This window comes from Macrosteles quadrilineatus, unplaced genomic scaffold (assembly GCF_028750875.1).
Source record: "Macrosteles quadrilineatus isolate MER2022 unplaced genomic scaffold, UCM_ALF_1.0 Scaffold_77__1_contigs__length_550361, whole genome shotgun sequence".
Taxonomy (NCBI): Eukaryota; Metazoa; Arthropoda; class Insecta; order Hemiptera; family Cicadellidae; genus Macrosteles; species Macrosteles quadrilineatus.
The window spans coordinates 60,337-77,879 of NW_026542670.1; the positions used below are offsets into that span (position 1 = coordinate 60,337).

Here is a 17,543-nt window from a genome sequence, read left to right on the forward strand (position 1 = left end):
AGTGTGTGATTTAATATGAAACTTAGTATGTAGCTTTTTGTGGTATTAGGACATACGAGATGCTAGCCCGTCCTACTTACGGGAATTGAGTAGTCAGTTAAAACTGTGTGTACAGTTCAGAACAGCTAGTTTACACGTATTAAGACAACATATTTTCTTGCAGTTTTAATGTGAAAAATCATCTTGTTTACAGTATAATTTCTATATTGATACAGTAACTAGTATATGTTTTTTTAATAATGAGTTTTTATTTTTTTATTAAGTATTATTGTTTATAAAGAGGGTTTAATTATTTTCAAGGGTTTATTATAATATTAAAAAATTGTTTTCTTTCTATATTGTTAACTGGTATATTTTTTTATAATGAGTTTTCAATTTTTAAAAGTATATTATTGTTAACAAAGAGGGTTTATTTATTTTCAACGATTAATTTTAATATTTAGAAATGTGATTTTTTTATTGGTAAGAAATCAATGTTTTTTAAGTTTTGAGTTTTTCTATAGTTTGGATCTTTATTGGTCATAAAGATAGTTTGATTATATTTATGAGTGTATTATAGAAGGTTGCAATGTAGTGCTTATTTGTTTATGATTGGTGTAAATTTATAGGCTATTAATTAATATTTTACAAGACAAGGAAATACAACATTTTACCATTCAAACACGTTTTCAATTATTTAATATAACCCAAAAACTCGTAAACTTTTGAACGTAAGTATTATAAGTGGAATGCCAATGTGTGCATTATTCAAGAGCAACACAAATTTGATAACGCAATATATGTTATTTCCGTAGTGATACAATTTTAAGCAGTGTTTAATTTTTTACGAGATTTACTTTCAAAAAGACAATTGTTTGGAAAACTGAATGGGTTGCTGTAATTTATTTGTTACCTCAACTTATTACCTACATACTTACATTCTATTACACTATTGAACTCTAACTTTACGTTTACCTGCACCCGCATTAAGGGATTAAGAGATTAGGTCAGGTATGGAAGAGTACAGTCAAGACAAACATTTTGCACGACGCTCTCGCTGGCGCGCCAGACAAGAGGGAGCAGTTTACCTACGCCCTTTAAAACTGCTTGAGTCACCTGTTCAGGTTACATAATCAATGGGTATAAAAATAAACAATTTTTGATATTCCTTAAAAAACAAAGAGTTGTCCATTACATTAGGCCTAATGAAAAACTAAATGTCTTTTCTAGAGACATTGGAATGTCAGACATCATCGTTTCCTGCAATTGGTGTACTTTTACATTATAAAAAGAAATACAATAACGTCTCAAGTTTTGGAACAATATAAAAGCTATTCCTCAGCTTACAGCACTAAACAATCTCTCAAAAGTAGAAAATTGGTTGTTATCACGTATAGTACCTTTGGAAAATATGTATATGAAAGATTGGTTCAGCTAAAAGTGGTGTAAGTCGGGTAGGTGGTTTTGTTTGCTCAAGATGTGGTCGAAACTGCAAATCAGCTTCCTCTAGGACTGTCCGAAGCAGGCATGATAGTATTGATATGACATAGTAACTGGGTAGAGAATATTAATAAACTTTCCACATCTGCAAATGCATGTTTAGTAATTAAAATATTTAACACTTAAGACGATTGACGATTATGCACTCTCAAACTTCTTAGGTCGTGTAAGGAATAATTGCATTTAATTTATATATAGACCTCTTTTACAAATGCTTTGGTTTTCACAATACACCTTTATTTGTCAATATCATACAGCTATTCACTAAAACATATACAGGGTGAGTTTTAATTGCCCCCCCAACTTTTTTCTACATTTTTCAAATATCAATCCCAGACCACTTCCAAACATTTTTTTGTAGTAAGTACTTCATTTTGACAAGGTGGTCATTTCCGGCCGCCATCTTGGATCCACCATATTGGAGGCAAAATTTTTTTTTTCAAATGTAAAGGTTTAAATTAAAGTAAAGTAAAGTAAAGTATTGTTTGTGGTTCAAATCTTTAATTTTAATTTTATGGTCCATTATTTCGAACTAGATTTTTATCCTGATTACAATGCCACAAACCGTTTTAAAAAATTCTGATCCATTCCAAAGTTATGAGGGCTTTTTGTAACTTTATTTTTAGCCCATTTTATCATTGTGCATGTACAAACTAAGACCATAATCTCAAAATAGTGCTAGATAAAGATAAGTATACACTACCAGTTATTGTCGACCTATTTTCACTTGGTTATGACAGATGTTTTTTTCGGCCGCCATCTTGGATCCGCCATTTCAAAATGTAATAAATTATTTTAAATATGAAGGGGGTGTTGTGACCATCATTTCGAACTATTTTTTAGGCCAAAATCAATGCCGTAATCCGTTTTTTGTTATCAAGTTTTATTTATGAAATATTGTAACTTTTTAGTTAAAAATGTCAATATTTCAAAATCAAAATATGAAAATGAAAAACGGATCATGGAATTGAGTTCAACTTAAAAAAATAATTCGAAATGATAGGTCACAACACCGCCTTCATATTTAAAATAATTTATCACATTTCAAAATGGCGAATCCAAGATGGTGACCGAAAAAAATACATCTGCCATAACCAAGTGAAAATAGGTCGACAATGAGTGGTAGTGTATACGGGTAACTGAGTGGTTATAGTGCTCACCTACTAATCAAAAGGAGTAGGCCGCGTAAAATGACATTTTGGCATCACAGACGGAATGACAGAATGGACAAACAGACAGACAAACAGACAAACAGACAGACAGAAATTGAGATAAGACTCGTTTCGGCATTCTTAGGCTATGAAACGTAAAAATAACCAAAAACTGCATGATTCTAAGCAATGTATAGACAAAACTATAAATTTATTTATATAGATAGATATACATGGTAAAGTGCTACATGCTCTAATTTATTTTTTGATCAATCTTTAAAATTTTTAGTTTTTTTTTCAGTGCAATATAATTTGTTTTACTAACAGCTGTTTGAATATAAAAATATTCTATAAAACTATCAGGTTAGTTTATTATTCTGTGATTTTGCCATTGATCATAGGAAATAAGTAAGATTCTATAGCCACTAATGTATACAAATTGAGGCTCTGCCCCCGAGTCTTCAAAGGAAAGGTTATGCGAATAATTTTTCTGTTCAATTTTTGGGCAAAGAAAATTAAAATAACAATGTTTACATGTTTTAACTCATCTTGGCAGCTTTTTGATTAAAATAATTTTTTAACCGCTTTAACTTTGCTTGGATTAGGAAATATTGACATAACTTCAATTTTACTCAATTCCCGTACGTAGGACGGGCCAACAGCTCGTTATTGGTAAATCTGTAAAGAAAAAAATATTTTATGGACCAAAGAATGGAAACGTCTAGGGTGAAAACATGGTTTGCGTTTTGTTTTTGGGACAGCAGATGTTTTAGGCGATTAGTGGAGATTACAGACAATAGAGGCAGAAAGAGATAGCTGGAGAATGTGTATGTTTAACTGGGCACGTACATCGCAGTATCACCAGCAGCTGCTTGCATTAATTGACCTTGACCACCACCCAGGAGTTTTCTTACAGATAACATCGAAGTAGGTCTTATCTTATGGGTTATTAGGGCCCATGCAGAGCTTAAAGATTTGAACCACAAACAATACTTTACTTTACTTTACTTTAATACTTTTCATTGAAAAAATATTTATCAAAACAAATTCATAAAAAGATTTCTTAATTAGTGCAATTTGCGAAAATTTGAAACAGTTTTCATTTTGTTGCTATTTACCCAATTTTTTCCCCATTATTAGAGAGAACTATTTTAAAAAAGAAAGGCGTAAAAATGAGGTTGGACTTATTTAAAGAATAAAATTTTGAATAAATATAGTTAATGAATTATGTCTTTTCTTACAAAATTGAATACACAATGGATATTTCATTAAACTTAACTTCCAATTTTGTATATTAGGTATTCAAAGTATTTGACATAGACTTGCTTAGAAATTGCTGCTTAAACCTTTAATTGATAAACTAAATACCTCGCATACACTTTATCTAAGCGTAAGCCACTATTTTTTAATGGATGTAATTGGTTATTTTATTTGTAATTTATCACAATTAGTTTTTTTTCAGAAATGTGTTTTATGTTAACAAGGCGTACTAACCAAACAGATCATCGAAGACCATTGTTTAACTAATTGGGTTTATAATATTCTGAGAAGAATGTTTATTTGTAAAATAAAGCACTTTATTCATTAATTCTATAAAGACAGAAAAAATTGGCATTACCTCAGAGTACTAAAACATTATTACTCTGAGGCATTACCGATGATTATGGTCACTAATTACATCTATGGACAGTGGCATTACAACTACACTGAGACATAAGAACTTATTTGTTTACAAAAAAAAATAAAAATAAAAAAATGCTAACAACACAACTTAATTTGTTTTTTTTTCGTTTTCACAAATAGGAGTACCGATTTATTTGCTTTATTAAATTTCTCTTTACATGCTCTGCACAGTAGTCTGGCAGATGTAACATCATGTATAAATATGTAGAATTACATCATTATGTGTATCATTCTAACCTTGTTAAGCCTTTTTGTTACAAAGACTTAAAACTAGATGCAATTCTCTGAACCCTTCACATGCTGTGCAAAGTAGTTTCCAAAGACTTTCTTATATCATGACTAGAAATTTCTCACTATATCATTAGGCCTATCTTTTAAACATGTCTCAATCTTTAAGGTTACAATGACTTAAAAAATGCCTGAACTCTTCACATCCTCTGCACAGTAGTTTGCAAGGACTTTGATCATGACTTCTTTCGTCGCAACTGATTGTTTGCCTATTTTCAAAAAGGTTTACAAATACTAGAAACAATGTCCTGAACTCTAAATTTGCTCTGCACAGTATTCTGCAGATGTCGCTACTCGTCATTATACCTTTACTTCAAACTTTCGTTCAACGTTATAGACGATCTATAAACTATTTGTAAACTTCTAATGTTATAAAGACAAGATACAATATCCTGAACTCTTCCCACGCTTTGCACAGTATTCTTCCACAGGTAATTTCCATCACAACTTCCTATGTCGAACCCTTTTTTTAGCTCTATCTATACAATTTTTGTTAACCTTATAAGTTATAAAGACAAGACACTACGTCCGGAACTCTTCACTTGTTCTGCACAGTATTCTTCAGGTACTTTCCATCACGACTTCCTATGTCGCATCCTTATATTTGGTATATCTATAAAACTTTAGTTGACCTTATAAGTCATAAAGACAAGACACGACGTTCAGAACTCTTCACGTGCTCTGCAAAGTATTCTTTAGGAACTTTACATCACGACTTCCTATGTCGCACCCTTTTATTTGGTATATCTATAAAACTTTGGTTGACCTTATAAGTCATAAAGACAAGACACGACGTTCAGAACTCTTCACGTGCTCTGCATAGTATTCTTCAGGTACTTTTACTTCAGGTGCACCCTTGCATTGTCTTGATGAAGGAGAATCTTTTATATGGGGCCTTTTTGTTTTAGTTTCATCGCTCAACCGGCATAATATGGAGGAATAGTATTCTAAATTCTCCAGTTATTGTTTTTCCCTTTGCCAGGTAGTAATGTAAACTATTCCACAAACATACCGAAAACCAGTTGTCATCACCTTGCCAGCAGATCTCACTGTCTTCGTCTTCTTCGGTGTTTGTTCCTGTTCCTTGCTTGAATAAAAAATAACCCACTTCTTGGAATGTTCCTTTGTTTCCGGAGTGTGGTAGTGAATCCATGTTTCATCTACAGTTATGCTACAGTAAAGCGCCAGAGCAAGTGCGGCACCCATCTTGCCGAGACTTTTTTCACATCCAGCTTTTCATGTAAGGTGGAGAACACTGTACTTGTCCCTGTAAAGTGTGATACACCTGTGGCCTCAACTATTTCAGGCACTTTAATTCGCATGTCATTCAAAACCATATCGTAGATTTTGTCAATAATTTCTGGGGTAGTCACTTCCACTGGTTGTACTGAACGGGGTTAATCTTGCTTCAATGTACAGCCACGTTGTAATTTACCTCATTTACCCAGTTAATCAGTTGCAAATACAGGCACAGATGTGCCATTAAGTTGGCTCAACTCAGCTTTGATCTTCTTGGGTTGTAAACCTTTCAAACGTAAATGTTAAAGTGATTACTTTTGTTTAACATTTTACAATTTTTTTAAACTAACATGCCAAACTGTAAGGTCAATGTTAAATTTTAAATATTTTAATTTAATTATTTACCAAAAGTATATTTATTTTTGCCACAAGTCTCAATGAGGTCTTGATCAAGCAGAACTCAGTTATATCCTGAATATAAACCTAATCCTTAGGTTCTAGCCTGAGAAATAGTGGCACTCTTCAACCATTTAATGTAAATAAATTAGTAGACTCTCGATGTTGGACATTCTTTGGTGTCATATTCTTATGTCATTTCAGTAGTGGCGAACTACCGGTTTTACCTCACTTTAGGCACGTTTTCCCCATAAGAATAACATGGGGATCATTTTTTGGCCACCAAAACCAAAAATCCTGATCTTTGTCTAAATATCCCTATATAATTGTCAAATCTTATTTCTTACTTATTCCCCATAAATATATTCAATATCAAGCTGAAAAAGCTATTTCTTACATTTATTGACCCTTACAAGTGTAAATGTAGAGTAGTGGCGAACTAGCAAAGCTGCCTAACTTTAGGCACGTTTTCCCCATAAGAATAACATGGTGGGAATTTTTAAGTCACAGGCTTTGTATTCTTTACTTCTGCTATTGTAAATAATTCTCCTGTCCAATTCGGAGTATAACCTTTACTAAAAACATGTTTATACTTGGAAATCCTCACATATCACCTACCTTATATCTTGGCTTTTTAACTTGCACTACTTTAGAAGTCAACCTCTCATGCACATATTTACTGTTCTTAATACTCACTTGGTTAGGCTTCATTCCTATAGATCTATGCACCTTATTATTATATTTTCGAATTAACGTTGGAAGTAAATCCAACCATTTATAACTTCCCTGAGCACTAAATTCCCTATATAACCAATTCTTTAAAGTTCTCTGAAACCTCTCCACAATTGCAGCCTTAGTTGTAGAAAAAGTGTGATAGTGATTAATATTTATTTTTTTCATTAGTTTGCTAAAATATTGATTAAAAAATTCTTTTCCATTGTCGGATTGAATGTTTTCAACCCCCTTTGGTAGAATGGTTTTAATGGCTTCTGTAACCACCAACCCTGTCTTATTCTTTAGTGGAGCAGCATAAGCTTTTTTAGAAAATGTATCCATTAAAGTTAAAATATATTTATTGCCAGAATTTTCTCTAGCATAGTTTTGCATATCAATTAAATCTATTTGTATGGTTTCGTTTATACCTAATACTTTAAAAGACCTTCTAATGAAATTCTTTCTTGCAGGTTTATGAAGTTCGTATGCAATTTCATTATTTTTTTATAACATCACTCTTTCCTTTAACTCTAAATACATCACCATTAGCCCCAATCAATAGATTATCTTCCATTTTTTTTAAAATATATAGTTTTCTGGTATATATGGTCTATTATATATATACTTAAATCCACTCAAAGATGTGGGGTCAGCAACTAAAAAATCAGGATTGTATTCCATCAAATTAAATTTTTTTCTCCATATACAAATTTTGATCCATCATAATGCATAGCTTGTGACATTAGACAAATATCATCCAAATGTTCCCCCTCTGGTACATTTCTTATAAATTGATTTTTGGCATCCCAACAATCTAGTTTTTTATTATAAGTTATAGTCTGTTCTTTTGTAACACAGTCAGTGTCATCAATGGCAGGTTTAACACGTACTAACCTTTTATTATTAAAATTCCAATAGCCTGCTTCCATTTTTGGAACTTGTGAAACATTCACAGCATCTTTACTATCTGTACCTTCCATCAAATCGCTAAGTTTCTGTTTCTTAGCATTCCAAACACCATTCTCTGATTCTAAAAATTCATAATTATTATCGTCTTGTACAAATTTACCACCTTCTTTTCGTATTAAAGTCTGTTGTAAAGTGGGTACATTATTTAAACTTTCACCCTTTTCTACATTAGTAATTTTCCGTTTCTTAGCATTCCAAACACCATTTTCTGATTCTAAAAATTCATAATTATTATTGTCTTGTACAAATGTACCACCATCTTTACGTATTAAAGTCTGTTGTAAAGTGGGCACATCATCTAAACTTTCACCCTTTTCCACATTAGTAATTTTCTGTTTTTTAGCATTCCAATTTTTATTCTTAGATTCTAAAAACTCATATTTAGTTTTACCTTGTAAAAAGACATCACCTTTTCTAGTTAATGTCTGTCCCAAAGTTGATACATCATCTACAAACTCCCAATCTTTAACATTACCAATTTTACGGTTTAAACAATTCCAACTATCGTCTTGTAAATTTAAAGTAGGTTCACTACTAGCCCTGGGTTCTGCAGGCTTATTATATGGATTATATAAACGATAAAATTTATCTATAAACATATTTTTATTTAATAAATAATTCCACTTTCTCTCAATTCCTCAATAATGGAATCTATTTCATTATCCACTCCTTAGTTACCGGCTTGGCGACTTAGCCAAAGAAGTCTTAACCTATCTACAAGCTCATTAGGATCATCCCAATAAATATAGTCTATTTTATTACCAGTCACTTGTCTCAAACCTTCACCAACAGATTTAAATAGAGGTTTAATTATATTAAGATATTTAGTATGTCTATTGCTTGAAATTGGCGCACCATCTTTGTAACTCTTTAAATGTCCGTTTGTAGCTTCCAAAATCTCTTTATAATTTTGCAAATCAACCTGAGTATAATCCTCAGGTTCTTTTAAAGTTAACAATTCCCACAAACCTTTTGTTCCCTTGTAGGTTTTATTTGCAACTGTAACATCATCATTGGCAATTTCAACTTCCTTATTTCCAATAAAAAATTATTTGCTTCTCGTCTAATACCATATGTAGTGTCTGTCATACTACTTTTACTGAGGTAATTTCCTTAATAGTCTGATGCTAAAAGACCAAAATCTAATTTCTGTGGGGTGGATTGTTGTAATATTGGTATCACTGGTATTCTAGATGGAGTCATTGGGAGAATCTCCATTCGAGGCCTCTCTGTTTTGGCGATTTTTTTTAAATTCTTGTAATGGCTCAATTAAAGGCCGAAATGTTGGAACCTCTCTTCAGCCTCTAGAAACTTGCCACGTTTTAAAGCTCTATATTTCTCTCGTATTTGATTTGCAGAGTCAACCAATTCTTTTTGAATGTTTTTCATCTTTTATTTACGTTTTATTTATCTCATTTGACAAAGGATTGTATTCAAACACTTTATCGTGTATTATCAAACAATATGCAGATGTATTTGCTGGCACATTTTCTGCAGTTTCAATCTCTAATTTAATATCAACAATTCCTTCCTTCACTGTTTCGTTCTGTCTAGAACAGTCTATTACAATTAGTGGATATTTCTTCATAAACTCAGCCCTACTGGATCTGGGATAGTAGGGAGCCGGGATAGGATCTGGGATAGTATTATAGTAAGTCTCTCTAAACCTCATAAACATCTCATAAGCTTTAGAGACATCTCCATTTTCAAAGTCGAGATTTAAATCACTATAAGGATAATATTCAGAGTTTAGAAATACTTTGAGATTTTTTAATTTACAGTGATCAAATTCATCAGTTCTTTTTCGTGCACTATTATCCCTAGCTGTTTGGAAACCAAATATAATATACCTAGGCTTCTCCAAACTTGAAGATGTCTTTACTGACCATGTATGTCTTGTGGTATTGGGATATGATGGAAGTTCATGCAGCTCTAAACTTCTAAATGCAATTTGCAAATTGTTACTTTGCAATAACATCTTTTGTAATTGTAACTTCTCCCCATCTGATGGTATCACATGTGGCATCACCCATTGAATTGAGTTAAGTGTAATTTTAGGAATCATATCAGCAGTGCCACTGGCTGGAGCACTAGTGGTTGTTAATATACAATTCAAATCATTTTTGGATCTTTTCAATACCAATTCTTGTTTGACATTTACTAATACCTTATTAAAATCCTCGAATACACCCATTAACAGCTCTAATGGCAAACATGTACTAAACTTGCCACCTTTATGGAACTCTTTTAAATTTGTGTCAGAATCAAATGCTACATTTGACAATTTAGTAGTTTTATTGTAAGAGCTCAATATTTTCATAAGACTAGAAACTCCTGGGTTTCTTACAATGTATATTTCTTTACCTGCAACTTCGTATCTAATTTCATCAAATAAGAATGCAAATGCATTATTTATAAAATGACCTTTATCATGATTTTCAATTTCTCCCTTAATATACAGATAACTCCTACATAAGAGAGAGAGCAAATCTTGATTATTAATACATATTCGAATTTCATCAGAATTATTTATTGCCAAAGTGTTGTGGGGAACATAGGAGTGATTTGTAATTTCAACCACACTATCGTCGAATTGGGATTTCCCTGTAACGTCTAGAAAATCTTCCATTTTTATTAATAGAAAATTTTAACTTTAGTCCTATTGATTTTAGGAACCTAGCATTTTGTACACTTATAGATAGCTGCCCACTCTTATAAATTCTCATATCTTTTTTATATGACAAGTAATTGTAGTTTCTTCTCCGTTATATTGCCTTGTCATGCTGATCGGCAAATGTAATACTGACAACATCTAAACTTCTCTTATTTACAGGAAAATATAATATTTCTTGGAACTTCAATAATTTTGTAGCCAGGAGGAGCTTCTGGATAAAAGCTATGTATGGTGTGTGATTTGTTGCCATTTAAATAGGACCCGTTTGCAATATTAAATTTTACTCTAATCACATTTACATTATTAATGTTTATTTTATTTGTAGATTCAAACTGAACACCAGGAGTAGAAACACCTTTAAATCCCAATAAAACAGACCCTAAACATGGTTTTCTAAAATCAAACACGTGGCTAGAAAGTAATGTCGCTTTCATAGTTTTATTATTAGCTGTAAGGAAAAAGTCTGGGATTTGCTTTTGAATTTCCTTTGCAAGCTCAACCACATCATATGTTCCTTCAGAAATTTCTATTGTAACTGGAGCATTGTGGTCATAGAAGAAAACATCATCGCCTTCTCTAATGGTTAATTTGTTGCCTTTAAGTTGATTTAATTTTGGAATAAGCCCTTTGAATAAAAGTTTGGATTTAGTATTAATTAATGCTTCTCCATTTTTATCTACTAAAACTTTAAGTTTTCCATTTAATAACTGGTTTAAATCATCAACTGAGATCTCTCCTTTTGGTAATGTTATTTTCTCTACTTTGTAATATGTTAAAGTATTTAGAGGTTTTTTAACATTAAATATAGAATTATAACTTTGAAAATCTATTAATCCAATTACATAATCATCATTTAATTCTATGGGAGGAAAGAACCCTGACTTTAGCTCTGCCTCTGTACCCAAAAATGTTATAGTAAATGAATCCATTTTTATAAAGAATATATAAATGATAAACATAAAATTCCACAAATAGAACTATTTAAATCTTGTATTTGATCGGTTGTATAGTAGATTTTATATCCCTCAAAATATTTAATTACTTCTTTTGGAGGTTGGATTCCAAATGGGTCAAAATAAATTACAATATCTTTATTTTTACGATATGCTGTCCAATGTGTGCCAGATGAGCTATCTAAATTAACTATTCCGCACTCTTTTACTCTTGGTGTTAGATTTTTTTTGTAAAATATGTGATTTTAAAGCCACGTTATTATTACAGATTAAATTGCAAGCTTTGCACAGTTTCACCTTCATTTGATGAATTACCTTGTAGTGGCGAATCAGGTTACTTTTGGTGGAGAGCGACACGGAGCAGTGTTGACAGGTGGGCCTCATGGTCCAGAATGAAATATCACCCGAATGTCACTTCTATTTATAGACTTTTCGAAAATTTCAAAATATTCAAAATTTTTAGCTAGAAATTAAATTTTTTTAACCAATTTAACTAGAAATTACTTCAACAGAAGGTCACCCACCCAGGACTTAATCTAGAGCTGCCACTAGAGACGAGAAGACCGACCATGGGTCAGGAGCGGGAGCCCGGAGCATGCCCACGCCGTGAGCCGGGAGCGCGCCCAAGTTCGCGCGCACTGTCAAGTTGATGATTTTGAGAATATACAGGTGAATGCATGTGGATTTGAAATAGTAATGAAGTTGTACAATGGTATTGAACATTAATATAGGCTTGTATAGACCGTGGGCAGGATTTTTTAAAAAGTGGCTAAAAATGCCCACCATGTTATTCTTATGGGGAAAACGTGCCTAAAGTTAGGCAGCTTTGCTAGTTCGCCACTACTCTACATTTACACTAGTAAGGGTCAATAAATGTAAGAAATAGCTTTTTCAGCTTGATATTGAATATATTTATGGGGAATAAGTAAGAAATAAGGTTTGACAATTATATAGGGATATTTAGACAAAGATCAGGATTTTTGATTTTGGTGGCCAAAAAATTATCCCCATGTTATTCTTATGGGGAAAACGTGCCTAAAGTGAGGTAAAACCGGTAGTTTGCCACTACTCATTTCCTTCAAGAACTGCACGTTCAAAGTACCTAATGAGATGTGGCCTGTTATAGCCAACAAGACTTCGGTGGAGCAACCACACATTGAGGTCAGCCCCATCCCTGTGGTGGAGGGGGCCGAGGTCACTTTTGACTGTAAGGTACATTATGAGTTCGGGGTCAAGGTGGCTCTTAGATGGACGCTCCCTCACGCTCATCTCAATGAGGTTTGTAAATATTCACTCACTTACCAAAAGCAACTCTCTGTTATAATTATTATAACATAGATCAAAGATGAACAATGTCGGATATTGTGATAGAGTCAGTAATGTAAAAAATTAAATTCCTCAAATATGTAAAAAGGTTTAAATACCTGGTACTGCCTAGTAATCCTTGGTTCCTTTTGAAATTATTTACACGACCATCACTACGATGGTTTAAATCTTCAAGTTTTGTGACCTGATGATGATGTTTTCTCTAGAGTAGATCCCCTAATATCCGGCCTCGAAAGTTCCTGCTCCTTGGTTTATCCGGTCACTTCCGGAAATCGATACCAAAAATATTTCCCACTGCTGTTAGTCTCAATGATTAGAGCGTTCTCACGCTGTGTATCTGTTTCCTGATCGAATAATTTTTTTTTTAATCACAAAATCTTATAACATTTAATAAACAAAACTTGTTGCAAAAGCCAGAAAAATTGGGCTTGTCTGCAGCTCATAGAGATATCTTGTTCTATATAACAATGTACTTTGTGTACTTTGTCCCTTGGTCAGTCCTTCTCCATATTACACTTTGGTTTTCCTTGTTTCTTGTCAAGATCTGCTATCACAATCATATGCTCAGTCACATTCATATCATTGTTGTTTTGACTTATTCTCTACCTTTCTGTAGAAGACTAACTTGCTTTAAAAACAACTTGAAACAATTATCTTAAATAAATAAAATATATAACAATAAATAACATGCATTAAATACTTATCAACTTTAACGATAATATTAGCGGGTTCATTACTCAGTTGAGCTGGTAGATTCCAAAAAGAGACTTAAACACTACTTTTAACCAATCACAAGTTGTTATTAGATAAAAATTACCGTTTTAATAATAGTTTGGTTTATCCGGCCAAAATGATATCTGGCCAGGGACTTGGTCCCATTTAGACCGGATATTTACTGTACATCAAAACGTATAGTCCAGTAAAGGATCCTATCTTCCAAATAAGATTTTAATTAGTTTAAAATAAATAACAAAATCCTCCTAACCTAACCTAAAACATAGTCCACCCTTAGGTTATAATTATTAGGCGTGGTCGGTAAAATACCAAAGTACCAAAATCTCCATCAAGCTCTATCACAGCCAAGCAAACTCGTTCAAATCTGAGATCATTATTGTTTTCTTTACTGTTCTAGCTGATTCCCTTTCCTATATGACTACTATTTTCGCCATAGCATTTGAATATGTGAAAGAAAATTGACATTCTCGCTCCGACTTCTGTGATTACGTTTCTGCAGGAAGGGGTCAATTGGTCAATTCCTTTTGATTATTGTTGCCAGTGGACGGACATTGATGGGAGAAAGTTTTCAATGTAGTAAATGTGCATAAGTGGCGTTGCCAACAGGGCCAGCAGCGGGTGTTGATACGTTTTCATTGAAATATAGTGATTGGAGAATTTGAGGATTTTGCTGGTTGACTGGCGTGTTTCAGACTCTCAAGGCTTGCCTCAGTCTGTGATTGTCTCATAAAAATGTCCTCTACTAGTTTGATAATCCTTCTAATTTATTCACACCGTTATTCAAATGGGGAGCTTTGTAGGGAATATTCCTAGTATTAGTGTTTAAAACTAGCTCCAAATTCCCTCCTTCTCTGCACAAATTTTCTACTTTCAACACTTTACATAGTTAAAAGGCGTCACTGGTTACTTCAATTGCGATTGACAACTGAGACCATAGATATCGAATCACAAAACAAGATTTTTTCTTGTCAATTTTCTTTCACAACATTCTTGAATACTATGACAAGGATGGGAGAATAGTAGTGGATGAAGTAAGGAACACAACGTTGGTTTTAGATTTGCTTTGCTGTGACAGGAGGTCGATGAAGAACATAGTTTACGGAGAACCCTTGCCGATGGGATATCTTTCTACTTCAGTATCCAAAAGTCATTGATTATGATTTTATTAGGAAACATATTGATTGCCAATGTAAAATCTGTAACAAATGCCCTGTTTGATTGACACAAAATGACACCAATAATCTATAAATCACATCATTGTTTGGAAATGAGCTCAACATTTAGTTTGGGTTGCGTGAGAAAAAAAAGTATTTTAAAGCAAACAAACCCCCTTCAAAATATCTCAAATAAAGTAGTTAGGCTAAACTAAAGTTTATTTTCTTATCATGTTTTTCATGTGATGAACACAAAAATGAAACACACAAATGAAAGTAAGCCAAACAAAATGTTCTGATCTTTACTAATCATGCAGTTGCAGACTAAGTAGGTAAGTGTCTGGAAAATTAAATACAACTTAGCAAGTTGAGCAAACGTGGTCTGAGCACAATTTTCAGGTCAAATTCATTAAAGTGTCAAATTGAAGGTAGTAGGCTGAAATTGATCGATACCATTCATTTGCTACATTTAATTTGTGCTTGTACTTATTTTTAATTGGTTTTGCATTTGGACAGAGTGGAAGATTCCTTGAACACGAGGAAATAGACGAGAAGAACCCTGGAGAACATAACATGCAGTGCACTGTCCACCGAACCTTAACATTTACCGATGTTTCCTTAAAGGACGAAGGACCATACATCTGTACTGTGACTGACAACTCGGGCAATACCAACAGCAATGCAGTAACACTGTCTGTCATCCCATCAGGTAACTTGAAATATTAGTAGGCCTAACTTTTCATTTTTTACCCTTAACATGAACATTCCACAATTTTCATAAAAACCATCGATTAGAGCTATTTAGTAGGGTATTTAAGTTTTACATTGTTTATATTTTTGTAATCTGATGATTTTTTTTAGAATTTGGCAATCCAGTTATTGTTCTAAATGTTTGGAACCTAAATGTGTGAGTGATGAAACGATTCTGGTTACGGCAGAGTGGTGTTATAGTATAGCACTAGTGTTGTGCATTACTATTGTTGGACTCTATTTGAGTGGACCGCATGGAAGAAGTCTTAAGAGAAAAGATGTAATGTTTTTTTTTTTTAATTAAAAAGTATCCAACCGTTGTTACAATTCCTATTGTACCTTAGGAAAACATAAACTGAAGCTGGATATCATCGGATATCAAAATACTGCCCAAATACACGTCAACCCTGGAACGCCTGAGTTTAAACTACTAGTAGAAATACAAGCATATCCTCCTCCTAAATCCATTCAATGGCAAGTATTGCTAATTTTATTATATTTAAACTATATATAAATTTTAAAATATAAAACAACTAGCTGTTTGCCCGTTCTACGTACGGGAATCTTGTAGTAAGTTGAAACCTTATATTCAACAGGAGTTGGTTTGAATATTTAGGTGTGTGAATTTTTCCAGATATGCTGGCAAACCTATTACTGTATAGGAATACATATAAACCTTCACAAATACAATATCTGACAGTTGTAAAGCCAAAACGAATGCTTCGCAATTAAATGCCAGCCGATCGTGTTAGTCCATATTTTATATATAATGATAAAAGGAATTGCTTTATAGATCTGAGGCATAGCCCTAAGGTGGTTGGTTACCTCCCGCTATCTCCGTGTCCCGCCTCCTCCGAATTTCAGAGTGACCCCTATAATCCTCAGTTACTACCTGCGTTAAGACTTTCCGTCCTAACCTAACCTAACCTAACTTAACCTAACCTAACCTAAGGCCCAATTCACACCGAACGGACGTCGGGCGGAGACGTGGCACGGACGTGGCGAGGACATATGTCCGTTCCTCGCCTCCCCATGTATACAAATTGGTCAATGCACACACAAGTGACGTGGCGCGGGCGGCCGTCCTCCCGCCACCGCCACGTCGCTTCGGCGTCCCTCGTGGCGTATCGGAAGTGGCATGTCCGTAGCGCGCCCGTTGTTCGGACTGCAAATATTGTACTATACTTACCAACCTTCTTGTTTATAGTGTGCTTGTACTTACCAACCTTGTTGTGTAGAGTTGTTTTTGTGTGTAGATTGTGAGTTGTTTCTTCACTATGCGAGACGACATTGTATTTAATATCAAATTTTGTGAGGAAGTAGAACAATTCCCTTGTCTGTACTAATTATGTTGACAGAAATTAACTAACACCATTGACATTAATAGAAATAAGCAAAAACCAAAGAGTCTAGCCTATATACAGGTTGTCTCGCCACTGTACCGTCCCTTCACCGTCCTTTCGGTGTGCATTGAACACGCCACGTCACTGCCACGTCTGTGCCTCGTCCGTGCCACGTCTATGCCCGACGTCCGTTCGGTGTGAATTGGGCCTAAGGCCCAATTCACACCGAACGGACGTCGGGCGGAGACGTGGCACGGACGTGGCGAGGACATATGTCCGTTCCTCGCCTCCCCATGTAAACAAATTGGCCAATGCACACACAAGTGACGTGGCGCGGGCGGCCGCCCTCCCGCCACCGCCACGTCGCTTCGGCGTCCCTCGTGGCGTATCGGAAGTGGCATGTCCGTAGCGCGCCCGTTGATCGGACTGCAAATATTGTACTGTACTTACCAACCTTCTTGTGTATAGTGTGCTTGTACTTACCAACCTTGTTGTGTAGAGTTGTTTTTGTGTGTAGATTGTGAGTTGTTTCTTTACTATGCGAGATGACATTGAATTTAGTATAACATTTTGTGAGAAAGTAGAACAATTCCCTTGTTTGTACTAATAAGTTGACAGAAATTAACTAACACCATTGACATTAATAGAAATAAGCAAAAACCAAAGCTTCTAGTCTACATACAGGTTGT

At 34.0% G+C, this 17,543-nt stretch overlaps 1 protein-coding gene across 7 annotated transcripts in view; it reads left to right on the forward strand.

Moving 5' to 3' along the window:
• LOC128982006 (vascular endothelial growth factor receptor 1-like) overlaps positions 1-17,543 on the forward strand; it is a 137,284-nt gene that overhangs the window by 19,726 nt on the left and 100,015 nt on the right. For all 7 annotated transcript variants that reach the window (XM_054401039.1, XM_054401038.1, XM_054401037.1 and 4 more), the window contains exons 2-4: positions 12,673-12,824; positions 15,278-15,470; positions 15,856-15,985. In XM_054401039.1, coding sequence (XP_054257014.1) covers positions 12,673-12,824; positions 15,278-15,470; positions 15,856-15,985 — 475 coding nt within the window. The remainder of the gene's footprint in view (positions 1-12,672; positions 12,825-15,277; positions 15,471-15,855; positions 15,986-17,543) is intronic.